General features: G+C 36.8%; 5 protein-coding genes and 1 non-coding gene across 6 annotated transcripts in view; 5 read left to right on the top strand and 1 right to left on the bottom strand.

Moving 5' to 3' along the window:
* LOC112053664 (pre-mRNA-processing-splicing factor 8) overlaps window positions 1–3,927 on the top strand; it is a 40,131-nt gene extending 36,204 nt beyond the window's left edge. Inside the window, exons 32-35 of the mRNA XM_024093147.2 lie at window positions 254–419; window positions 1,549–1,752; window positions 2,762–3,041; window positions 3,629–3,927. Coding sequence (XP_023948915.1) covers window positions 254–419; window positions 1,549–1,752; window positions 2,762–3,041; window positions 3,629–3,789 — 811 coding nt within the window. The 3' untranslated portion in view covers window positions 3,790–3,927. The remainder of the gene's footprint in view (window positions 1–253; window positions 420–1,548; window positions 1,753–2,761; window positions 3,042–3,628) is intronic.
* Window positions 3,928–4,836: 909 nt separating this feature from the next.
* LOC112053669 (uncharacterized) lies at window positions 4,837–5,471 on the top strand. Its single transcript, XM_024093152.2, has one exon. The coding sequence runs from the start codon at window positions 4,977–4,979 to the stop codon at window positions 5,400–5,402; it is 426 nt and encodes a 141-aa protein (XP_023948920.2). The 5' UTR covers window positions 4,837–4,976; the 3' UTR covers window positions 5,403–5,471.
* A 144-nt stretch (window positions 5,472–5,615) lies between these two features.
* On the bottom strand, window positions 5,616–15,414 carry LOC112053665 (dynein regulatory complex subunit 2). The gene is made up of 9 exons (XM_024093148.2): window positions 15,096–15,414; window positions 14,569–14,682; window positions 13,958–14,096; window positions 13,233–13,456; window positions 8,830–9,027; window positions 8,332–8,526; window positions 7,812–7,964; window positions 7,050–7,285; window positions 5,616–6,780 (listed from the first exon to the last, which is right to left on the bottom strand). Exons 1-9 carry the CDS (start codon window positions 15,228–15,230, stop codon window positions 6,648–6,650), a joined length of 1,527 nt encoding a protein of 508 aa, XP_023948916.2. The 5' UTR covers window positions 15,231–15,414; the 3' UTR covers window positions 5,616–6,647.
* Window positions 11,570–13,201, top strand: LOC112053668 (GATA zinc finger domain-containing protein 14). The gene is made up of 5 exons (XM_052885367.1): window positions 11,570–11,779; window positions 11,884–12,339; window positions 12,461–12,703; window positions 12,773–12,899; window positions 12,968–13,201. The coding sequence occupies exons 1-5, from the start codon at window positions 11,726–11,728 to the stop codon at window positions 13,081–13,083; spliced, it is 996 nt and encodes a 331-aa protein (XP_052741327.1). The 5' UTR covers window positions 11,570–11,725; the 3' UTR covers window positions 13,084–13,201.
* Window positions 15,415–16,614: 1,200 nt separating the features above from the next.
* The window catches only part of LOC112053666 (dynein regulatory complex protein 10-like), a 12,170-nt gene continuing 2,485 nt past the window's right edge, over window positions 16,615–26,299 (top strand). Inside the window, 8 exon segments of the mRNA XM_052885370.1 lie at window positions 16,615–16,761; window positions 17,568–17,812; window positions 18,657–18,764; window positions 19,355–19,390; window positions 20,366–20,519; window positions 22,773–22,908; window positions 23,737–23,886; window positions 25,982–26,111. Coding sequence (XP_052741330.1) covers window positions 16,641–16,761; window positions 17,568–17,812; window positions 18,657–18,764; window positions 19,355–19,390; window positions 20,366–20,519; window positions 22,773–22,908; window positions 23,737–23,886; window positions 25,982–26,111 — 1,080 coding nt within the window. The 5' untranslated portion in view covers window positions 16,615–16,640.
* On the top strand, window positions 22,053–22,126 carry Trnai-aau (transfer RNA isoleucine (anticodon AAU)). Its single transcript has one exon. It is a non-coding gene; the product is annotated as a tRNA-Ile (tRNA).

Raw genomic sequence — 26,299 nt, 5'->3', positions numbered from 1 at the left:
ACATCCAGGCGTTACGCCTTGATTCAACATTTTTAAAATTTTATGTAAAGTGTGAAATGCTCTTCTGACATCCTAGGTTTCTGCTTCTTATAATTAACGAACTCCTAAACGAGAGTAAACAAACAGTTTCGAGGCATGCACCAAATATTGCTTTCCGTCAGGTATGCAATAAATGGTACAATTTTAAGAATCTCTTATGTTGTACATATTAAATTCTTACGTTTTTCTAATGTAACCTTTTTTTACATTACAGCTCTAAAACAGAGTGGCGCGTTCGTGCAATATCCGCCACGAACCTGCACCTGCGGACCAACCACATCTACGTGAGCTCCGACGACATCAAGGAGAGTGGCTACACGTACATCTTGCCCAAGAATTTGCTCAAGAAGTTCGTCACCATATCGGATTTGAGAGCACAGGTATACTGCTATTTTTAACCGACTTCTAAAAAAGGAGGAGGTTATCAATTCGTCGGAATTGTTTTTTTATTGCTATAATGTTCAAACTTCAGCTTTAGTAGCCCCTTTCAAGGGCTGAATTTTAATTCGAGATGTATCAGGTTTGATCCTTATTGATTGCGATTAATGTCGTACCCACTTTTACTAAGTGGGTACGACATTAATCGCACTACGCTAAGCTAAATTTGATGGAATAATTGCCTTCACTTATAGAAACACTGACATAGCATTTTTCTACGAAACTTCGAATTAAGCTAATAAGAAATGACAAAATGTTTCCAGTTTCTATTTGTTTTTTTTTTCATTAAACAGACTATTACCTCTCTTTAATACACCAATAAGTTAAGGTCAAGCCAAGGATCAAATAAAAATTAAAATCAAAAATCATTTATTTCAAGTAGGCTCAGTTTACAAGCACTTTTGACACCTCAGTTGACTATTTGTAAAGATTCTACCACAGGTTCGGAAGGCAGGTTCTTGAGTCCAACTCGTGGTCACGGTGGTGGTCAGAAGTAATTTACGAACTGGTCTTTTGATTGGCCGCGACGTCGGGACGGTACGGCGCGCGGTGTGTCAAATTTGGAACGTGCATTGATCGTCACCGTGCACGATATCTCGAACGCTTCAGACTATTTCATCGGTATTTAAGAGTACTGCCATTTTAATTTTCAACTAAAAATCGCTAATATTGTAACTGCATGGAGACAATAATCGTAAGAACTTATCCTGTTGTGACGAATTCGTCGCGAATCGTATCGCGCGAATTCATACGCGTATTGTCGAAGTACTAGACATAAATACATCGCGTCCACAAGCATCGCGCGAACTCAAAATACGCGCGTAAATCGCGTGCACTACGCCATACTCTCGACTCGTGCGCGCGAGTCTTGTTGCGTTGTTGCGTCCAGTTAACGCGCGAAGTCTACAGCGAGTGCACGGTCAACTCCATGTTTCGTACTGAATTCCTCCTCAAAGTTCGCGCGTTGGTACGCCCCTTGTGGACGCAACGGTCGCGCGTAATACGCGCGAGAGAATCGCGGCGAATTCGCCCTTTCTGGACAAGGTGTAAGGTACACAATGTTTGTCACAGATCGCGTGCTACCTGTACGGCACGTCGCCGGCCGACAACCCGCAGGTGCGCGAGGTGCACTGCGCCGTGCTGCCGCCGCAGTGGGGCACGCACCAGACGGTGCACCTGCCGCGCCAGCTGCCCAAGCACCCCGCGCTGGCGCACCTGCAGCCGCTGGGCTGGATGCACACGCAGCCCAACGAGTTGCCGCAGCTCTCGCCGCAGGTAACGCTCTTATGGGGTGCCTATACTACAGCCTTTCTTGATGACTACTGTTTACCAACGAACTGGCTGGAATATAGTGAGAGTTTTCAATGTTTTTATACTGTGACGATCGCGTAAACGTAACGCGATTTTCTAAGGAATTGAAACAGTTGTGTGCAGCAGTGCAACTAGATGGGCTGTTTCAAATTTAGAAATTCCTTTTAAATACTCTACTTATATATAAATAGAGTATTTAAAAGGAATTTCTATAATATAAAATATATATTATACTTCTTTCAAAAATAAAAAACAAACGCCACCTATGGAGCCTCAGGCATAACTGTATCGCAACAGGATTTTGAAGTGTAAAAGGGTTCGTTTCAAAGTTCTCTAATAACGCCATCTACTGGTAGTTCACAATAGCAAACACTGTTTCACTATGGCAGCATCTATCGCCCGATTACAATTTTTAAAACGCATTAACTTACTCCTTAAGTTAAGCTGGTATTCTGAGTAAAGTGAGTTTAATAATAATTTTTCCAACAGTTACAAGTTTGTTCTTTGTCATTTGACAGTAAAAAACGGACAAATATTACATTTAAACTGTATATACTGACGGTACATACCTATACTAGAAAAGATTGTGATAAAACTGGTTCATAAAGTATACTACTTTATTTATTACATTGTTTTATATTTTGGTAGGCTGTGATGGGTTTTAAAGGCAACACTACTTGCATTACATTTTATACCATACCTAATTACTCTCATTTATTTATTAGTTCTTTTTTTTTAATTTTTAACAATGTTAATATAAAAATATAATACAAAACACTATTAAAAATTTATAAAAAAATTAAACCCTCCCACTGTTGGATATTTGAGTGCCCTAGCAACCAGTTTACCATACCTACATTATTAGATTTTATTACATTAACACTTCATCCCAAATAGACAAATGGGTTTATTATTATTTTCTTTTCTAATTTAAATCTCAGATAATTAATAGTTCAAATTTAACTATCAACAGGACATAACGACCCACGCCAAAGTAATGGCTGAAAATCCGACATGGGATGGCGAGAAGACGATCATCATCACGTGTTCCTTCACTCCCGGTTCTTGCTCGCTCACCGCGTACAAGCTCACCCCCAGCGGGTACGAGTGGGGCGCCAAGAACACGGACAAGGGCAACAACCCCAAGGGCTACCTGCCCAGCCACTACGAGAGGGTGCAGATGTTGCTGTCTGATCGTTTCTTGGGTTACTTCATGGTGCCTTCGCAGGGCAGTTGGAATTATAACTTCATGGGTATGTAAAGTTGACTTATACTGAGTTGTATTTAGCCAATGAGTCTCGCAAACAATTTGCGAGACTCATAGGCTAAATAAGCTTGTCGCGAGGAATAATAACTCACTGTAATACAGTTTTATACTACTTCAGGAGTTGTTGTAAATTGTACCTAGGCTTCACACATCTTTATATTGCAAAAAAAAATTAAAAAAAATTACCTATTTAGCTACTGTACTGTTAAAAATAATTTGTATATGTAAGTTGTACATGTAAACATTCATCTGTATTAATAGTAGTAAAGATTTAGCTTAAGGTACACATTATTAACTGTAATACTTTAGTATAATAAATAAATAAATTATCTATCAGCATTAAAATAAAAATTGGAAATATAATAAAGTTACCAGATCAATTTACATAATTAAATTGGTACTAGTTTATTTTCAAATTGCGCGACAAGCTTTTATTATCATTTAAGTAGTACATAATGAGGTTATAAGTTGATAATTAAAATGTTGAAAGAAAAAAATATTTTCTTCTTTTTAGAGCGTTTAAATAAAAGCTTTTTTTTTTAAGTTTTTTTACTTATAATTTATTATAATCAGGTGTCCGCCACGATCCCAACATGAAGTACGGCGTGCAACTGGGCAACCCGCGCGAGTTCTATCACGAAGTGCACCGACCCGCGCATTTCATGAACTTCGCGGCGATGGAGGACGCGACCGCCCCCACCCTCGCGGCTGATAGAGAAGACCACTTCGCTTAGAACTAACTATACATTTTTAACTATTTACTGTTAAGTGAATTATTAACCAGTTTTTATATTTTTGAATAGTGCTAGCCAGTTTGTGTCGGCAATTCAATTATGTATATGGAAACTGTAAATAAATAAGGATAAATTGAATGTGTTTTTTATTTACAATGCGTTCTACTAGGTTGAAATAAATTATTATATTTTTTTGAGACATATGAATAAGTACATGAAAAAAAAATATTTTTAAATGTTTTTTGACAATACGAGTTAAAATGCTGGTTTAGACTTAACTGTCTCATGACGTCAGGTTACTGGTTAACACAAAACCTTAACCAAACGTGTTTGACAAAATTATTTGTTTGACGTTTTTTCTTCATTGACATCAAGTAACATCATGAAATGGACGACAGCGTTTTTGACATTTGGAAAAAAATATTAAATACATGATTTTTAAATTAAGTTTTCTATGAAATCCTTAATTTTTATTAATTTATCTTGTTCCATGTACTACACTGACATGAGTCTACATAATATACAATATATATACAAATACATACAACTACATAATTTATAAAATAAAACTGACATATTTTATTGTGGTGTCATATCCAAGTTTCAGGTTCTGCAACGTAGTCTGCAACAAAATTGACGTTTCTTGAGGGGGACGCATAGAAGACTTAGTTAAGGAGACGCATCGCATCCAATTTCACGATAAAATTGTCTGTCGTGTTTGAGGGGACGACGTAAACTCACACATCGAAAATATTTATTACTTGTAAGTATATTCTGCGACCTTACACGACACGCTACTATAAATTTAAGTTATTGGTGTTAAGTATTTTTCATGTGTGAGTTTACCTCGTCCCCTCAAAAACGACAGACAATTTTGTTGTGAATTTGGACCAAAAAATTACACAAGTTTGTTGGTGAATATGGGTGCGATACATGTCCATATGAATTTGGTCTGAGTTTATTAACGGGGTACTTTTATTGTTTGGAGTTGGTAATACTGGTAACATATTATATTTAGCGTCTGTGCTTTAAAGTTGTCAAATTCAAACTTGTCATTGTCAATGTCAAGTCCGTGCTGTTAACCTTTTTGTTTTTTGAAAGTTTCACAATATTTTTCCATTAGGAAATAATTATTCTATTAGGTATCATAACATTTTTATTGCTGTAAAAACTAAAAGTAAAACGAAATGGCAGATAAGGACGACCTCGAAGACAGTCAATATCCGGACAATGATGAATATGTTCCGTACGTGACAGCCGGCAACCTTGCACAAAGAAACGGCGCCAAAGTGAGCCTATGGGGAAAAGTTACAAAAGTTTCTGCCAGCGAAGGTTTCTATATAAAAACTGTTGATGACCAAGAGATACTCATTAGGTTAAAGAAACCTTTAAACGAGCCTTTGGAAGGGTGGTATGAAATTCATGGTTTATCACAAGGGAAGAGTATTCTTTGTGACGAATATGTTCCAATGTCCTGTGATATGGCAAAGAATATTGATATAGGAGGTCACAAAAGTCTTGCCAAGCTGCTGGCAGCGTTAGATGATCCCTGGAATTTGGGTGAAGAGTCCAATGGGATGCAGGGTGTCACCGCAATGGATGATAATTTTTAAGTTTTAACTGTTAGGTGTTAAGAGTATTTAAGTTTGCATTTGTTATAATAAATTGTATGCGTTCTTTGATTTTGATTTTATTATTTCTTTGTTTAGAAAGATGATAGACAAATATCTTGATATTCCATCTATTGACCATGCAGATGCCAGGTACATATTTTGGTAGTGAGAAAATCTTTGAGAGATGAGTAGGTTTAAAGGACCCCTTTGAAATGTGTCAACTGGATCCTACTGAAGCACCTTACTCGATATAATATTGAACTTGCTAAAGTTGTAGGCAGGTTATAGAGGGATTTTGCTTGTAAACATACATCCAATACTACATATTTGTACACTAACTATAGAACTAGTTTTAGTGAGTTATATTGCTGTTTAATAACTTTTACAAGATTTTAGGGTTACTTGAAGCCTCAATTGTCAATGAGTTGGGACTCATTCACAATTGAGACACACTCATCAACACAGAGAGGTTGTAGTTTGATCCCCACCCTTCTGGACTTTTGATAAGAGTTGTTACTTAACTTGTTACTTTTTTTCTGTTTGCTTAATTTTTAATAGTTATACAACTTAACAGCCACAATGTCTTACAAATTGTGTGGTACATTATCTCGTTCCAATGCTCAGAATTTTTTATTTCCTGGTAACTCAGTTACCTACCAGAATCAGGAATTTTCATAAATAAATTGATTGTCTCATTGAGATGAAGCTGCTCACAAAAAATTAACTTGATAGTAATCATTTGAAAAAAATGTTTTACTGTCCCTGACTATTAGATCCAGTGCCTAGAATACCTTAAGACTTAATGAACCTAAATAACAAATTATAATATTTTCAGTGAGTAATTTAACTTATAAGGTTTTTAATGAAATTAGATGTAATTTTTTCACAATAGTTCATTAAAGTTTTATTTTTATATTATAGTTTTTATAGTTATTCAAAAACACAAGTAGATTTTTATAACACAGGAAATATATGTACCAATAAACATATCACTCTGCACTTAACTACGAATACAATAAAACACATCAAAAACAAATGAAAAAATATGAAAATTATAAATATGCTGCTTAGTCTTTGAAACTAGCAAAGAATATTGATCTGAAAGGTCTCATTGTATAGATAACTTATACCTTATTTATATTAAAAGATATAAACAAAATTACATTTATTTATTAAATTACAGTCATTCCACTGCATAATTTGGATATAATGTAGAATTAGATGGGTACTTGGGATTCTGTACCATTACAAACAAAACACCCGAGGATATGCCCTGACTGATCCTAACTCCTTGATCTTTTTCTCCTGCAACTTCATTCTTTTTTCATGAAGCACAACATTTGATAATACTCCTTCAATACAGGTCACAGGTCGATTTCTGGGAAAAATAAATGACAATTAATACCATTGTACATGGGTACTTCGACATTTTAATATTAAATGCTGTCTGCTGTCTTTCTATCAATGTGTAATGGCATTTTTAAATAATTTAACATCTTCATCAACCTCATCTACGAGTAAATCAATGGTTTCATGCAAGTTTTACTGACCGTTATTGTGTTTATTGGAATTATTAGTAGATGAATAAATTTTTGTTTTTATTTTGTATATTATGATTTACCATGTCTCATGTTGTTAAATACTTACAATAATTTGCCATTTAAATCTGCCTTTTGCATTTCAGACTGGAGCTTCATACTCAAGGGTCTGTCTTTGCCTCCCTTGAGAGCTAATTCTGTTAGATATCTCTTGATGTACTGTTTAAGTTGTATGTTCTCTTTGGCAAGCTTGATTCTCTCTGTTTTGAGGCACATTGTCTGTACCCTCACTCTATTAACTTTGAGGAGGAATTTGTCCATCTTTTTGAATTCTTTACATTCATCCTGAATATAAATTAAATAACTTATTAGAACAGAAGAGAACACAATGCATATAAACTACAATAGTTAATGCTTGCTCATATACTTCACGTGGTTACAAAAACAAACAAAATTGTGTAAGGGCCCTGTACGAGCCAGACCTTCAAATACCTACTTGCGGAATCTGGAATAAATATATTATGTATCTCCATAATATATTTATTCCAGATTAAGTGTACGATTTAGGCGACCTTAATTTACTGGATTTCGCGTTCGGGGTCACCAGATTTAGGATAACGTAGGTTAATCCTAAATGAAACTCGTAACTCGAAATCAATCGGTGGTAATCTTAAATGATACTACACTGCAGTTAATGTATACTACCGCATTCCGAACTCCATAGTTGCCTACCCGGAATCCCGTACCTATCGACTGGTATGGTAAGATCATGAGATGGCAAACTTCCAGCTTTTACAAAATAAAATAGATCTATCTCATAAGGTCCTTAAGAGAAGCACGAACGTTCAGGGATATAAAAAGGCATGCTTACAATCATAGCACTGTCCAACTCTTCAAAATTGTCGATAGTTCTGTCATCGTCACATTGTTCAAGGAACAATTTGTCGCTGTCTTTCTCATATTTACGGCAGATTTCACCCAGCTGTTTGATTTTTTCCAACTTGACACTCACATCTTCGAGTCGCTAGAAAATTGTTTGAACTGTAGGTACTCTTTAGTAGACAAAGATACCTAATTTTTACAATCAGGACTGCCTAGTTGGACCAGTGATTAGCCTAGTGATATATGGTTTTGGACCACGAGGTCTTAGGTCAAATTCTGGGTTGAATATTCTTAGAACGTTAAGCTGTTGGTCCTGGTCATTATTATTAACTACAATTAGTGGTAACCTACTTATGTAGCATATATCAAGCGATATGATCACTAGGGCTGGAATAATGATATCAAGCGGGCAACAGAGAGACGCTGAATGTTTGCGGCTTTGGACCCTGGTGTTTGGAATGCATCGGCTGTTTTTTTTGATGATGATGATGATGATTATGATGACTTACTTTTACAGCATCTTGACTAGCGTCGACCAACGCCGCCAGCATTTCATCCTCCTTGCCTCTTAACGTCTTAGTTTCTTTCTTCATTTGCCAATACTTCTTCGCTAATTCTTCCTTATGATTATTCATACGCTTCAGTTTGCCGTTCATCGTGTTATTTTTCTTTATCCATTCACTTTGCAGAGTCAACAAAGTTTCCTGCATTAAACGTAGGATTTTTTATTAATATTTTATTTATATTATTAACATTTTTTGTAATATACCTACTTAGGCTTGTAACTTTTAACACATTTTAATATTTGTGATTTTTTTTATTTTCTTCTGTAGCTGTATACCCTGCTCATTATTTGATTAGGTAGGTACCTACTTTAGGTAAACGTCTGCCAGATTTAACGGATGATTCCATAAAGATACGTTACAGACTCTTTATGAAGGACTAAACTAATCTATGCACTGGTATTGAAGATACGAGAACGCTAAAATGGGGGTAAAAAATCTCACCATAGCATGTTGGATCTGTATCTCATTTTTGGCTATATCACTCTGGTAGAACTCATCTTTCTCGCGCAGTGTGTTGTAGTGGTCCATGATGGGGCTGTGTCTCTCCAAATACGTGCTGTACACTTCTCTCAGCTTCGTCCAGTACTGGTCTATTTCCAACTGCTTCGGTTTGCAGAGGTGGTGCATTTCTTCTTCGTACTAAAAGGAGGGTAGTCATTTAGTTCATTTTACCATCCAAAGTGAAGAAGTTCATTAGATATACTTACTTCTTCTTCTGAATATATAAAAGCGAATCCCCAATTATCAAAATCGCTTAACGTTCCTACCTACCTACAAAGTAAAAGGCAGGGAGGTAGTTTTATAACATATAGTAGGTACCTATACTAAGTAAAGAATGCACTTTTTTACGATATAGTTCTGTAAAGGTGCACAAGTGAAGTGGAGGTTGAGCAAGAGTGTTTTAAGTGATTAATTCGATTTTCTAGATGGAGTTTATAAAATATTTTGGTAAGGTTGCCTTCGCCTTAATAAAGCATGAAACAACTGACTATAACCGAGTGACAGACAACGCCGGACGATGGACTATACTAGACCAAATTTCGCCCATAATAGGTACGTATTTGAAGACTGGCTAAATGCACAAACTCTGAAGCTATAAGAAAGAGGTAGTTTATGAGGTTTATAGTTAGTAGTAGACGCTCGCTAAGAATGGATTTTGCGACAGGGGTGGCTTAAGGTAAGAGAGGGCGAAGTCGCGGGCTTCCGCTAGTCATATTATAGAACAAAGTCTTCCGGGTGTCTGTCTGTCTGAATGGATTTTCATACAGTTTTCACCGCAGAACAAATAAAACTCTAAAGACGACGGCCTACTGACTTTTAACGTCCACTGCAGGGTCAGACATCAAGCATCAGGCTCCATATCCGCTTGCTCGTATATGGTTTGGACTTGGTAGGCTTATAGGGTTATGATTATGACATTGCTGATTATTTACCTTTAAAGGTACTTAGATAATAGTCTTAGATCCGGCATTAGAAATATATACCGTCATCTGTTATTTATTAGTGATTAGAAATAAATAATAGATATTATTCACAGCGCCACATTGCAAATAGGTTGCCCAGTTTAGTTGCGGCGAATTACATTTTTCATACAAAATCTAGGAAACCGTGAACTATCTCAAAAGCAGTCTAATACAGATAAATTAAGAATAAAATAAGTTTACTTTTGACATAATAAAAGACTAAATAATTGATAAGAATATATAAATAACACTACTCATACTTAACTATATATTTATAACAGCAACCCCACAGTAGAAGTGTGACAGCAGGCAGCATTTACGTTTTCAATTCTGTTGGTCGTTGGGCTTTCTATTTTTTATTTACCAATGAGGGTAGTTTTAACACATTTAAAAAAATTAATATTTTCGGAGTAACTACTATTTCTTTTGTAAATAAATCTTAAAATGTATCCCCTATATGCATGCTTATAATTATGTCGTAGCCAAACTAAAAATTTAAAATGCAAGGATAGATAAAGGCGTGTGTTACATGGAAAGTCGGATTTTTTGATATATACTTCTCATGAAAACATAAAAAGTTTTTACTTTCAGGTAAAAAAAATGAGTTATGCAGTTCTGATCTTATATGTGGACTTGTCAACAGCTTGAATTGAAGTTATGGGGAATACTCCCAAGCACCCTGTATATACTTATACCGGATCTCGTACTATAACTATTACTACGTATCAATACAGGTGTATTATGTTGGTGTGTAACAAGGTATCCTGTGATAGACGTCATATAAAATTGGTGTAAACGAGGTGATTTGCAATCAGTCACAGGCAGTCTTCCTGCAATTACTGTCACGTGTATCCGCCCGTCACTATCCCGACTGGCCGTGACGAATTGCGGACAAAACATAAAATGGGATTGAAAATTTGATTACCTTGCCTATTTGAGGTACCTATATACCAGCGGCGAAGGGTTCACGCAAGCCGGTTCCCGGCGGGTCTTTCTAAATCTTTAAAAACCCATGCCATCATTGGTGTATCTAGATATATGAGAAACCGGAGTTTGTAATTTTGTGAGGCGATGCATCTGCGCTCGCCCAAACCCCCTGGTGATGCCGTAGTGGTCCCACATGGAGCCACCGGCACTTACTCATAAAAAAAAAAAAAATTTTTGTATCACGCTGTATGAATTTCTGTTTCTTTGGAACGGCTTACCTTCATCTAAATTTCATCCTTCGCCACTGCTTTATACTTAGGCATGTTGTATAGTTTAACTGCCTCATGATGCCGTGGTTAGCAGGTTCAGCTACGGACAATGAAGTCCAGGGTTCGAATCCTGGGTCATTTTCATTACAAGAAAAATCTTAATAGCTGTCTGGAGTTGGGAAGTTGGCGGTGTTGGTACACCACCGTGCCTCGGAGAGCACGTAAAGATGTCCTTCCTTTAAAACGAGTAGAGTTTTGGCTTTACATACACACAACTATTTGGCTTTGAATTTAGTACGAGTACTTATAATAATGTAGCAAAAGTGTTAACTATGTTAAACTAGCGGACCCGGTCAAGCTTCGCTTTGACTTTTGTGCACTTCTTACCTACCCTACCTCTACCCTACTCCTACCCTATCCCTACCCTACGCCTTTCCTAGATTAACACATAGGTTACTTTTCATCCCGGAAAAATCAATGGTTCCCACGGGATTTTTGAAAAACTGAATACGATCTCGATAATGTACGGTCACCTTTATTCCGTGCAGGTTTTACTGTTCACAAAGGCTAATTAACGCATTGTATTTTGGAGGTAATGGAGCATAGATTTGCTCATAATATAAATATGTAGCTCCATTAAAAACCACGTTATTTTAAAGGCTGTAAGCGCACGGGAAAATGGGACTTTTGATGCACTGTTCTTTGTTGTTATTTCTAATTATTGAGTGCTATGTAAGTATGAGAAGGAAGTATTATTTATAAGAGAGGTTTTAATTCATGTTAACCAAAAGGAACGTACTTACTAATTTTGTAAAATAATTTATTTTCATTATCAGACTCTTACTTGCCGATCCGAACATGGCCCCAAAAACGATGAGTTAAGTAAGATATTCAACAACTGCTTAAAACAAATGCAGGGAACGGGCAGTGAATATAGACAATCTTCAGAAAATGACTGGAGGATAAATTCTGAAAACCAAAGAAATCCTTGGGAAACAGACAACAGAAATCAGAACAAGGATGAAAGAAGGGATAATAGGGACAACAAGAGAGATAAAGATAGAAACAAAAGTTATCGAGGTAATAACAATGGCAGGAATGATGAAGCACAAAATGATAGAAATGAAAACAAAGGAACTGATGGAAGATATAATACAAACAATCATAGGATGAGTAACATGAACGGCATGGGGGTTGGTAACAACGGGGGTAGAAATGATATGACAAACAGTTACAGTACAACTGGTATTTTAAGAGGTCAAGATGAATTTTTGCAGAGCGAGGAATATAGTGTAAGTCCCAATTAATTATCAAAAATGTGTAGAGGCATAAATATCGATTACCATTGCACTAGATTTGAGACGGTGACACCCAAATTAGACTTGGTTTACTTGATACTTTTTTTATTTTAAGGATGCGTCACATGATAACTACTACACATCATTTAAACCACCTAGAAGATACAAACGTGAAAAACGTATAGAAATTAATTCTGGACAGCGAAGCCAATACAATCCTCACTCACAGCGATCTAATGGATATGATGAGAAAAATAATGATAATGAGAAAGAAGGAAAGAGTTCCAGTGAAAATAATTCTAGCAAAGAAGTTGATAAGGCATGTGTTTTGCAATGTTTCATGGAAAATTTACACGTAGTAAGTACAAAATTTTGTGTTAAACACGATGAAATAAACGACCATAAAATTACTGTTGTTGTGTTATAGACAGATGACCGTGGATTACCGGACAGATATCTAGTTACACACGCGCTTACTAAAGATGAGAAAAACGAAGATTTAAGGGATTTCTTGCAAGAATCGATTGAAGAGTGCTTTCAAATACTTGATAATGGTAAATATTCTCCTAACATATAATGTTTTTTTGGCGAATGTTTTTATACTTTTATTCTTTTGTTTCAGAGAACACAGAAAGTAAATGTGAATTCTCTAAAAACTTATTGACTTGCTTATCTGAAAAAGGGCGCACTAACTGCGATGACTGGAATGGGAAACCAAGTTTTCTTTTTAAGTTGTAATTATTGAGCGTGCAGTAGGTATTTTAATAATTAATGTATATCAACATTAAAGGATTTTATAATAATTATCTGAATCATAACTTATTTTTTCTTTTACATTAAATTTCAAGACAAAAAATGTTTTTTTTTTGTCTCAAAAATAGACCTACCTCAAGGCGTGTATCATTTTTCTCAGTAGCTCGTTCTAATTCCTTTTCTTTCTTATAACTCTGAAAGTCACGATCATTGATGTACGTCACGAGTGTCAACTTGAACTCTGCTCTATCCTGGTTATCCGTAATATCCATCTCCTCTTTGTCCCACGTCTCGAGAGTGTTATTCTTCTGCAATTCATATGCAGCTTGCAATTTATCGAGTCGCTGGCAACCTATTTCTGAAATCATTAATACCGTTTGTTAATCAAAACACAGTGAATCAACAATTAATTGATTAAAAATTAAAAGTTATTTTTACATTTATTACAAAATAAAATCCTCTGTCGCTTCTGTCTGTTCTCCATAAGCTCAAAAACAACTAAACGGATTGCCATGCTGTTCACCCATGAATAGAGAATATATGACGATTATTTAGGCTTATAATTTGTCAAGGTTTTGACGATTTCGGCTAAATTTCGGATTATTATTGATTTCATGGGAATTGTAGCCGAATCCCTTTTACATGACATAACAATTCATGGTAATATTTCTCTTTTAAAGATCTACAAAAACTTCTGTGATGATATATTTCTATTTTTTAAGGATAAGTTTCTATAATTTAAAAGATACGTGTATAAAAGGTAATCTTTTATTAATTTGTGCACTAGATAATGTGTGTAATCCTAATACTTTATTATCATTCATTATTTAGTAGGTAAAGAATATTGCAGAAGGCATACTCAGAAAATAGCTTAAAGTTTCCGTGTGTGCCTGAAATGCTCTTCGGTGTTGCTCGTCTGAGTCTTCCGTAGAGCGTATCAAGAAATTTAGAAGACGATTCTTTCTGTCCAGCAAGAAGTTGAAACTGCTCATCATCCCCTGGAAGCATTTAGTAATATTATTATTACATTTCTCGTTGGCCCAATGGTTGGTCTTCTCATTTAAAACAACTAAGCTTTTCCAAAGAAGTACAGTTTTTCAGCCCGGAGTTGGAAACTTGGTGGTGCCACATCATCGTGTCTTTAAGCTGTCGCTCCCGGATATTAGTATTAACATCTATCCCTGTTCCCTGCCAATCGCTGGTTTCCATTGCAACTACGTTGGTAGTGACATTTTATTTTTGGCATCCCTTAATAGAATAAAGTTCAAATTCTAATAAAACTTGTTGTAGGCGAATATCTTCTTCATCTTCGAATATCATCTTTGAGTTTATAATAGCGGAATCGCCCCCTGGTGGTGATCGCTAGCAGCGTAGTTATAAGCGTAGTTATAAGGTAATAAGCTCCATATCCTCTCTTATGATATACGAAAATATGTAAAGTTGAATGATTGGATTTATTGTTGATACTACCTGAATGTCCATAGCCATTTGCTTGCATTTTATTTTGCGCAAAATGTATCGCCATTCTTGATTTATTTTTGCTGTGTTTATTTTCGCAAATGTTTCTTCTTTATCCAATTTATTCTGTAAAATATAAAGATCTATCAATGTCCTTGTTTATTTCAAATAGATAAATTGTGGAAAAGACAAAGTCTGTCCCGTGTTTCATTCGACAGTTTTGAAAGAATAGCTGCCATACAGAGGCGTTGCGACCTCTGTATTAAATTTTGTTGTGGTGCCCAGATTTCTCACAAAAGAAACAAAAATTCTCGTTTGAAAAATGACTTAACCTATGTAAGATGTTTCCAACTTTTGGGCGCACGCTTAACCAGAGAAAAAAAGAGATTGTGAATTACCTACATTTTACTAATTTTGCATTATTGCCTAAATTTCACTCCTAACACAGTCATTAAAAATATATAGTAGTAGTAGCCTGGCAACCCCTGATGCCAGGATTTTGTAGGAAGAGCGGGGAGGAAAAGAATTAAAAGAAGCACCTTTATAAACCGGGCCACCAGTTCTCTCTTCCTTCTCCTCGCCTCTTCCTCGACGTCGGCACGATGCTGCAGGTACCGAGCCCGTTCCTCGTCGGACATGCGCGCCAACTTGTTCACTTTTGCTTTCTTCGGCATTTTGGTTTGCTAACACCAGAGGATCTAGTGGCAGTTTGATACTGTGACGATCGCGTTAACGTAAACGCGAATTTCTAAGGAATTGAAACAGCGCCATCTAGTGGCACTACTGCACAACTGTTTCAATTCCATATAAATTCGCGTTTACGTTTACGCGATAGTAACAGTATGAAAACATTGAAAACTCCCATCACACGAATTCAGAGCGAGAGTAAGCTAAATATGTAGTAAAAATTAAAAAAGAAATAATGGTTGAAAATATTAAGTCTACCGAAAATGCAGTGCCTTGCCGACAGTGGCGTGCACAAGTTGGTAACTAGGGTATGCACTATACGCACAGATTACACAAAATGGAATACTTCTCCAATAAATAGGTATTTGGTTCTCAGAGTAGTACCACTTTAGTATCTATGGTATGCATGCCACTAATGCAAATGAAATGTCTTTATTTTAGCTTATTTATCGTTTTAAGTATAAAAAATTACGTATCTTCGTGACATTCTTACCTATGTTCTATTAATTACAACACTGCACTGGTAAAGTGTTAATAACTATAGGATTACTTAGCCACTTGTTATTGAGCAAACATAGCAAGTGTCATAGCAACAAACTGATACGAGTAAATAGCGTGTTAGGCGTAAATTATTAGAAATCCAAACGTACTTCGACTAATATTATAACCCCCATCTGTTACCTTTTCACGGTTAAGCCGGTTAATGTATGAATAAATTTTGGGATAGATAGTAACTGGATCTTGTAGCAGAACAATATAGGACCCACGCACAACGGCCAATCAAATGGCTAAGTGCGGAAACGGCCCAGAATAAAGAAGAAGAAGAAGATAGGAACGCCATTATTCGTCCCGGAAAAATACGCGTAGGAAAAACGGAATTTTAAATAGGACTGCGGGCGTTTGTTGGCTAAAAGCTAGTTTAACATTAAGGCTCTTATTTGAGGGTGAGGAAAATTGTTTGTGTTCGATTCTAGCTATAGCTTGGCAAATACGTTCGTAACACTTGATGGTCCGCGCAATCTTTCCCTCTGCCCGCGCGCACGACTTCACATCCGTGCAGTCCTTTCCCCCCGTCGCTCGCATATCATGGGAGTGTCATCAACGAACTTTCCAAGCTATAAGTATTTTTCCCCTCTTCCGACATAGCATTCGGTTAGGTTTTCCTTGTTTTAGTGTTCTAAAAGGCGAATGTTTTTAAGTACGAAAACGGAACCCTATAATGGTTTCCAAGACAACTTGTTTTATTAGAATATTTGACGTTTTTCATGTTTAATGTCATCAGCTGAAGATTTCAGATGATTTTGATAAAATTATTCAAAATTTTTAAACATTTAATCAAGTTATTACTTGTTAAGGGCAACTAAGCTGATATCAAAAGAGTTCTATAAAAGTGCGGAATGGATACCCAGTCATCGGGCACGTTGCAGTCACCATCAACTTATTCAGACAGCTCCAAGACTGGCAGCAACAGATCAGGAGCTCGCGAAACGGCTGAAGAGGATCTTACGAAGGATAATGGTATGTTTCACTTAATGCATTAACATCAGGACATAATTGTTGTCGGACTGAAGTAAATCTACTTCAAGAATCTATAATAATACTTATATTATAAAGCTGAAGAGTTGCTTTGTTTGTTTGAACGCGCTAATCTCAAGAACTAGTGGTTCGATTTGAAAAATTCTAGCTGTGTTAGATAGCCCATTTATCGAGGAAGACTATAGGCTATGTATTATCCCCGTATTTTCACGATAGGACCAATAGGAGCGAGCACCAATGAAGAATGTTTCAAAATCGGAAAATTTTTCCTATTGAGAGCTTATACTGCGTGCGCTGTGTAAACGGTTAAAGTTTCGCAATAATCATGTATGACAGAATTGTTCCCCTTTAAAGGTTCTAAAAAAATGTCCGCGACAGTTCTTATGAAAAACTGAAATCCACGTGGACGAAGTCGCGGGCGTCCGCTAGTAAATTATAAGTCCTCAGTAGCAGCTTCTTTTAACTGTTTTTATTTTAACATACTCACTAATGTTGTACATATGTTTTCTGTGCTAATGTTTTGAATATGTAACCGTCACTAACAGACATTATTATTGTTCGATCGGATCATAGCATAACTTAAAGTATTGAATATCTGTCGAAGTATACTTATCAAGAATCGAGGTCAAAATTCTCTCTTCTTCGTATGAGCTTTCATGCTTACCTTAAGTCGTTATTATAGATACAGTTATCACTCAATCATATAATTAGTTTATTCAACTACATGCCTACGTCTTTAAAGCTCCATCTTTAAAAGAAACTTCTTTAATTTAATGATTTTGTTAAAGCCGCGTCACCTATCGACCTGGAGTGCCACATCCAAGCGGAACGTATCACAAAGATCTTGGACGAAGCAGTGTACAAAACGAAGCTAGCTCTCTGTCTATCGAACCTTGTACACGAGTATCGTACACTCAGCTCCATATTAACACATCAGCATATGGACGACCTTATCTTTATATTCGAGCAATATGACAACCCTCTGTTCTCTACCAGTCTGCTGAATATGGCAGCTATGGACGATATTAAGGGGGTAAGTCTGAATAATATAAAATTGAAAATTTTGAAAACGCGGGTGAAACCACGCATACTCTCGAGCGTCCCGAGACGCACACGGTTTTTTTTTATCGATTTGCTGCTGATAGAGTTTCCTTTTAAAAATTCAAAAAAGTTAGCGGTTGATAATGATAATGATGATAATGAACACAAGTGAAGTAGAGGATGAACAAGAAGGTGTGTTTTAAGTGATTAATTCGAGATTTGTTTAAAGACCTTGGCCTCTCTAGAAGTGCAGCTAGTTCTATATTAGAACGAGTATCCAAAGCTGCTCTAATAGGATCTTACCAAATTTGGCTAGGCAGGGAAAACAACACCAGCAGAGAACGGTGAGTGTTGATCGATCGTCAAGAAATTCCTTAACCCTACATCCTGTAGTCACAAGTTCAGGACTCTGCTCGGAGTTTTTCTCTCTACCACGCGATGGACCCGGCACCCGTACGGTGAATCCATGGAATGCTAAGATATTTGTCTCTCAAGTGAATGCTCAAGTCTATCAGTACCAATACTTAATATGTTTTATTTATTTATTTATTATTTGGACCAGCAACAAAATTATATGTATACAGAATTAAAAAAATTAATAACTAGGGTATAGAAACACATATAATTTTACTTAAAGGTAGTCACATCATGAATAAAGTATAGGTCGTACTAACAATTAAAAATTAAGTGTTAAAAAAAGGTAAAAAATTAATTAACATAAATTTACACAAATTAAAAACAGAGAAAGAGAAAAACAACAACAATATACACTAGGAATTAGTTAAAAAATAAAAGGAAACTGATTAATTACACAACTAAACTCAAAAATGTTTTAGGGGGATGTATCATTAAAAAACCGTCTAAACCCTGAGCTGGGTCACCTGATGTACATCATGAACAGTTATCCTGCGCTTCGGCCCAAAGTGGAGGAAATGATCCAAGAGGTTGTACATGTTTTCTGGTTATCATATATATAATGATAGTTTAAATTTGTTTATATCTTTGTATGTATGTATATTTGGTTATATTTTATTTGCTTGAGATATCTGTATAGGTGACTAGTTACCACCTTACCGGCAGATGTGTACCGCCAAGCGATTTAGCGTTCCGGTACGATGTCGTGTAGAAACCGAAAGGGGTGTGTATTTTCATCCTACTCCTAAGAAGTTAGCCTGCTTCCGTCATTATAGATAGCATCATCACTTACCAGCAGGTGAGATTGTAGAAGTGGCGCAACGTGTCTTGGAGGGGTCCTGTATCAAACTTAGTTGGGGGGCTCAATTCAACGGCAAAAATTTCTCAAAAAAGAAACAAATAAAGCTTGCTTGCTTAAAATAAAAATGAAAGATGTTTTTTTTTCGGGAAGCTTTAAAATTCAGTGAGATAGTGGTTTTTTACTAACTCTTATTGTGATTACATTATACTAACTCTTATTTTTACACGTAAAGGGCCTCTGTTGTCCGGGGGCCCCGTATCACTGATACGGCTCATACAGCGGCAGCTAGGTACGGTAGTCAAGGCCTAACTTGTAAAGAATAAAAAAAGGTAAGTAGGTAATAAAGCGTCAAAAGTAATAATTCACTTGAATTCTAATTTACGAGGAACTTTGAAACGTCAAGTTTTATGATCAAAGTCGTAAGTGGTCGTATGTTATGTCATGATTAGAGTGAGTAAGTGGCGGTAGTTAAAATCGAAAACTTAAAATTAAAGTTACGAGGGTTCCAAAGCGCTTCGGTCCGAGAAAAGCCCCAAACAAAACAAACTCAGCCAAGGTTTATTATATTTTATTATTTCACAAATCTCCACATAAAAACGTATTAAATACATGTTCTAAAGTCTTTTCACATTTTCAGATGAAGAATGAACGTATGGAGTCTGTTGAGGTATCGTAATAGAACTTATAATAATTTTCAATTAAAAAAATAATATTAATAGGTAGGTATTTTGACTTAATCTCGCCTGTTTCGATGTATAAGTAGACATCTAATCGTGTAAAAAATATCATTTATCGTGTTTTCTGTGGAAAAATATAAAATACTTAAAAAATCCGAATAGATTTTAAAAATGTATTTAATTAATTAAGCTTAAGTTATTTTGGACTTGCTCATAAATTCATACTAATTAAATTTAAAATAGTAATCATGTGATACTCCAAACTATCTATAGGTATATTACATTCGTCGTCGTCGTCGCCAACCCATATTCGGCTCACTGCTGAGCTCGAGTCTCCTCTCAGAATGAGAGGGGTAAGGCCAATAGTCTACCACGCTGGCCCAATGCGGATTGGCAGACTTCACACACGCAGAGAATTAAGATAATTCTCTGGTATGCAGGTTTCCTCACGATGTTTTCCTTCACCGATTGAGATACGTGATATTTAATTTCTTAAAATGCACACAACTGAAAAGTTGGAGGTGCATGCCCCGGACCGGATTCGAACCCACACCCTCCGGAATTGGAGGCAGAGGTCATATCCACTAGGCTATCACGGCTATACATTACATTAATAGGATAGATCGTTCACCATCGTATCTTGCAGACAAAGCCAGCTCCTGGGTTGGAATATCTGCAAATGTTGGAACACTTTCGCGATCTACTAGTGCGGCAGATGGAGACGAGCGCCGCAGAGGAACTCACTGCCAAGTTCAACACGAGGAAACTGGAGGCGTCCAATAAAAAGCTCTTAGAGAAGATACGAGGTAGATATATATTATGACGTAGTATCATCATTATCAACCCATATTCGGCACACTGCTAAAATCGAGTCTCCTCTCAGAATGAGAGGGTTAGGCTAATAGTCCACCACGCTGGCCCAATGTGCATTGGCAAACTTCACATACGCAGAGAATTAAGAAAATTTTCTTGTGTGCAGGTTTCCTCACGATATTTTTCCTTCACCGTTTGAGACGTGATATTTAATTTCTTAAAATGCACATAACTAATATGTGTCACGCGAAGGTTCTTATGTGTCATAAGAACCTTGACACATAATATATCTATATCTATATCTATACTAATATTATAAAGAGGTAAAGTTTGTAAGTTTGTAAGTTTGTCACATTTTTTAAATGGGGTAATCTTCGGAACTACTGGTCCGATTTCAAAAATTCTTTCACCAGTAGAATGCTACATTATCGAGGAGTGCTATAGGCTATATTTTATATTGGTATCATGTATATTAGCCGAGTTAACACAGTTTTTGTCATACAGGTCGGACCGAAAATCTTCTTAAGCAGACTTATTCGCATGCGCTGCCTTAACCATTGTGTAAAATTGAAATTAATGTATGGAGGCTTTATGTATCTTTTAAAGTTCTACAAAAAAGTCCGCGACGCCATATATCTATCTTCTATATATTAGCAGATATAGTACCCTTTGTGTTTTAAAAATTATTAATTTTATATACTTAGGTTTGCGTCATTATTTATGCTACTTAACTTAAATCCTTATCAAAATAAATTACTTAATAATCACAAGGATATTATGGAGATAAGATTTGCCCTTTATAGTATGTTTATTAGTTAAATAATTTCGGAGATAATACAAAATTTCTAAAAGACGCAGAAATTTCGCTACATGACGCCCCGCGCTTTCAATTACGTAGTTCCCGTTATCGTGTGAATATGGGGATCAAACATAGCCTATGACACTCGCAAATAACGTAGCTTACTACTGGTAAAAGAATTTTCTAAATAGGTCCAGTAGATCCAGAGATTATCCCACTTTAGTTTCTTGGGAAATAGTCCTTTGGTCATCGCACTACGCTCAAAGGGCAGGACCGATTTTGCTTAAGGTAGGGGAAGGATAGGGGTAAGGTAGGGAAGGTGTAGGGTACGAGTAGGGTAGGGTAGGGTAGAGGTAGGGGTGCGATAGGGAAGGGTAGGATAGAGGTAGGGTACGAGTAGGGTAGGGTACAGGTAGGGTAAAGTACGGGTAGGGTACGGGTAAGGTAGGGGTAGGGTAAGGGTAGGGTAGAGGTAAGGCAGGGGTAGGGTAGGGTTAGGGTTAACGGTAGGGTAAGGGAAAAGTAGGGGCACAGTAGGATTGGGTAGGTTTAGGTAGGGAGTAGGGTAAGGTAGGGGTAAAATCCATGGTTTCCGAGGTATTTCTAAGAAAACTAATTTTACGCGGACGAAGTCGCGGGCGTCCGCTAGTAGATAGATATAGATATATAGATAGCACATGTCTGTGTTGGCCCGCAAGACTCGTGTAAATTCAGCCTAGTGCTCATCGGCCCATTAGCTCAGTTGGTTAGAGCGTCGTGCTAATAACGCGAAGGTCGCGGGTTCGATCCCCTCATGGGCCAAAATTTTTTTTTTGTTTTTAGTAACTAAATTTTACTGCCAAAGAAAGGTTATATTTTTCGTGCCTATCTTGTGTATGTATCACACATAATATATTTATCTCTCGTATCTTCCAAATTTTTTACTATAAATTGGTTACGTCCCTACAAAATCACCGCAAAAACATGCACAGTTTTGTCTTTAATTCCAATATTTAGGAACATACAGTCTTTACACTTCCTGAACACACAACTCGATATTGTAGACGATATTTAGGTATTATTTCGTCTTTAAATAACGTTCGTTGTTGACCACAACTAACATTGAGTTGACTATAAATTTCCTAGTTTTCAAATTTTTCATGCGCTAGTAACACATCTAAGAATATTTAATATCATTGGTTGGAGATGTAGAGCTTAATTTTTTACTTGCAGTCGGGACTTCGATATTTTTTTGATTAGGTATGTATTTGTTTTGTGCTTTTCGTGTTGAAACAAATATTAATAAAAATACATACATAGTTTGTTTTTAAATTAAAATAATCTGTTAAATTAAAATCTTGAACACGAGAAATAAACTACTTTCAAATATCTATCTCTAGAAAATAAACTATAGAAATGAAAAATTATAATCAATGTTTTTTGAGTTCAAAAAGTTCGTTTTATTCAGAGTATACGGATACTTTAAAACTTGAGAGCCAAAAGTTTGAAGAGACGATGGCAATCAAGACGGACATAATATCTAAATTGGAGAAAGAGCTCGCTTTGTTGAACTACGAGGCAGATGTCAAACTTAAAAAGAAAATGTGAGTGAAAGCCTTCTTAAAATTTACATAATTATATTTATATTGTTATAATATTGCCTTCGCTATAGGGCGTGGCGCAGTGGTCGGCGCGGTGGATTTACAAGACGGAGGTCCTGGGTTCGATACTAGGCCGATTGAGGTTTCCTTAATTGGTCCAGGTCTGGCTGGTGGGAGATTTCGGCCGTGGATAGTTACCGCCCTACCGGCAAAGACGTACCGCCAAGCGATTTAGCGTTCCGGTGCTATGTTGTGTAGAAACAGAAAGGGGTGTGGATTTTCTTCCTCCTCCTGACAAGTTATCCCGCTTCCATCTTAGATTGCATCATCGCTTACCATCAGGTGAGATTATAGTCAAGGGCTAACTTGTAAAGAATAAAAAAAAAAACCCCCTTGAAGTTAATTAGGTAAGACCGTGTCTCAAGGGTCAGTGAAAATTCTGACAGCCGTAAAAAAATGCTAAGGAAGTAAGTGATCATCATCATTATTAACTCATATTCGACTCACTGCTGGGCTCGAATCTCCTCTCAGAATGAGAGGGGTTAGTCCAATAGTCCACCACGCTGGTCCTATGCGGATCGGCAGACCTCCCACACGCAGAAGTAAGAAATTCTCTGATATGCAGGTTACCTCACGATGTTTTTCCTTCACCGTCTGAGACACGTGATATTTAATTTCTTAAAATGCATACAACTGAAAAGTTGGAGGTGCATGCCCCGGACCGGATTCGAACTCACACCCTTAGGAATCGTAGACAGATGGATCCACTGAGCTATCACTGTTCATAGGAAGTACGTAGCTTGATTTATTAACATTGGAAGGTTGTTACAGCTTAGATTCAGATCGTCAAATGGTGTTGGCGACACGCGCCCACATAGTCAAGAACGAGGTGCTGATGGAGGAGGAGGTTGAGTCCAGGGAGATGTATGAAAATCTGCTTAGAGCTCATCTGGTTGAAGAGAAGAACCAACGTGCGCGGAGGTGTCGACTTATTACCTTTTATATCGTACTAGTAGACGCCGCGCGGTTTCACCCGCGTGGTTCCCGTTCCCGTAGGAATATGGGGATAATATATAGCCTATAGTCTTCCTCGATAAATGGGAAGAATTTTTAAAATCGGACCAGTAATTCCTGAGATTAGCACGTTCAATCAAATAAACAAACTCTTCAGCTTTATAATATTAGAATAGATATACGTATCGTATATAAGTAGGTAGTACCTAAATAGTGAGATAAAATTTTTAAACTTGTGAAAAATGTGTACCATTTAGGTTTTTCTTTTTATATTATGTATTTATACCTAAAGGTTTATACTGTAAAAAAGTTATACGCTGAAATTGTTATTAGGTAGGTAAAGTTACTAACCTATTAAATTCTATTTATAGGATCTACATAGATTTGCATTTTCCAGCATCCTTGGTCAAAATTTCAGCTTATCAAAAAGACAAAATGAAAATTTGTTCATTTGATAGTACTTTTGAAACGTCAAGTTTGACTAATTGTTGGTAAAAACTTTACAACAATATACTTTGAATTTTTCATGTCCTCTACTTACGTTTCCATGATAAACGATTAGTATGTTTATATAATGACTAGCGGACGCCCGCGACTTCGTCTGCGTAAAAATTGATGTAAACTTCTCTACCTCTACCTTACCCTGCTCGTAAACCTACCCAACCCTACCCTACCCTACCCTACCCCTACCTTACTCCTACCCTACCGCTAACGCTAACCCTACCCTCCCCCCACCTTACCCCTACCCTAACCCTACCCGTAACCTATCCATACCCTACCCTACCCTGACCCTAATCTACCCCTACCCTACCCCTATCCTACTCCTCCCCTACCCTATACGTTCCATGTCCTTCCCCCACCTCTACCTTACCCCTACCCTACACTACCCCTACCCCTTCCGTACCCTACCCTACCCTACCCTACACTTACACTACCCTACCTCTATCCTACCCCTTCCCTACCCCTATCCTATCCCTACCCTCAGCAAAATTGGTCCAGCCTTTTGTGCGTGGTGCAATGACCAAAGGACTATAATTTCCCAAGCGACTTCTATGCTAATACTATAAAGAGGTAAAGTTTGTGTGGTTGTCGGGGGTAATCTCTGGATCTACTGGACCGATTTGGAAAATTCTTTTACCAATAGAAAGCTACATTATTTGCGAGTGTCATAGGCTATGTTTGGTTCTCATATTCACACGGGAACGGGAACCACGTAATTGAAACCGCGGGGCGTCATATAGCGGCATTTCTGCGACTTTCAGAAATTTTGTATTATCTCCGAAACTATATAACTAATTAACATACTGTAAAGGGCAAATCTTATCTCTATAATATCCTTGTGATTATTGAATAATTTATTTTGATAAGGATTTAAGTTTAGTTGTGTAAATAATGACGTAAACCTTAATTTAAAATTTAAATAATTTATTAAAGTACTAAAGGTACTATATCTGCTAAAATATAAAAGATAGATATATGGTGTCGCGGACTTTTTTGTAGAACTTTTAAAGGTTCAAAAAGCCTCCATACATTTATTTCAGTTATACGTAATGGTTGAGGCAGCGCATGCGAATAAGTAAGTTTTTCGGTCTGACCTGTAAGAGAAAACCCGCGATATCTCAGTAGTTATATATGATAGAAATATAAAATATAGCCTATAGCACTCCCCGATAACGAAGCATTCTACTGGTGAAAGAATTTTTAAAATCGGTCCAGTAGTTCCGAAGATTACCCCATTTCAAAAAATTGTTACAAACTTACAAACTTACAAACTTACAAACTTTACCTCTTTATAATATTAGTATAGATTTATTTATTTATAACGTGCCAATTGCCAATTTTGCAATTGCACGATGTAGAGTCAACATCTTCTGAGGATGCTCGGGTATCAGGGTGAAACGTACGTAGAGAGTATTTTGTCGGACCTGGGTGACGTTGTCGCATGGGTTCGTCGGCTTTTCGCGGATGATAGCAAAATAAATAAATCATTATATAATCATGATAAACTTCCGCAAAGTAACGCCTGCTTCTATCCAATATGATTGGTATGTAAACCTTTTAGATTCAAAGTGGAGACGCAGTTGTTGTCGTGGCTGCAGAAATATGACCTGGAGATGGGAGACAAGCAAGTGGAGCTCGACGAGTTCACGGAGAAATACGAAAATGAACTGCAGAAATGCGAGGATTTGGAGGTTACATAATTACTGTTGTTATTATCCGCAAGGTTGAATGATTTTTTGCCAAGAATATTTGTCATATAACTTTTCAATAACTAAAAGTTGGAGGTCCATCCCCATTGGCGTATCTAGGATTATTTCCTGGGGTGGGCCTGGGGCCCTGGGGTGGGCCTACATATAACTGAACAGAGTCGACACTCAAT

The sequence above is a fragment of the Bicyclus anynana genome, chromosome 14, assembly GCF_947172395.1.
Source record: "Bicyclus anynana chromosome 14, ilBicAnyn1.1, whole genome shotgun sequence".
Classification (NCBI taxonomy): Eukaryota; Metazoa; Arthropoda; class Insecta; order Lepidoptera; family Nymphalidae; genus Bicyclus; species Bicyclus anynana.
The sequence above is the reverse complement of the archived record's forward strand: the minus strand, read 5'-3'. Positions and strand labels throughout refer to the sequence as shown.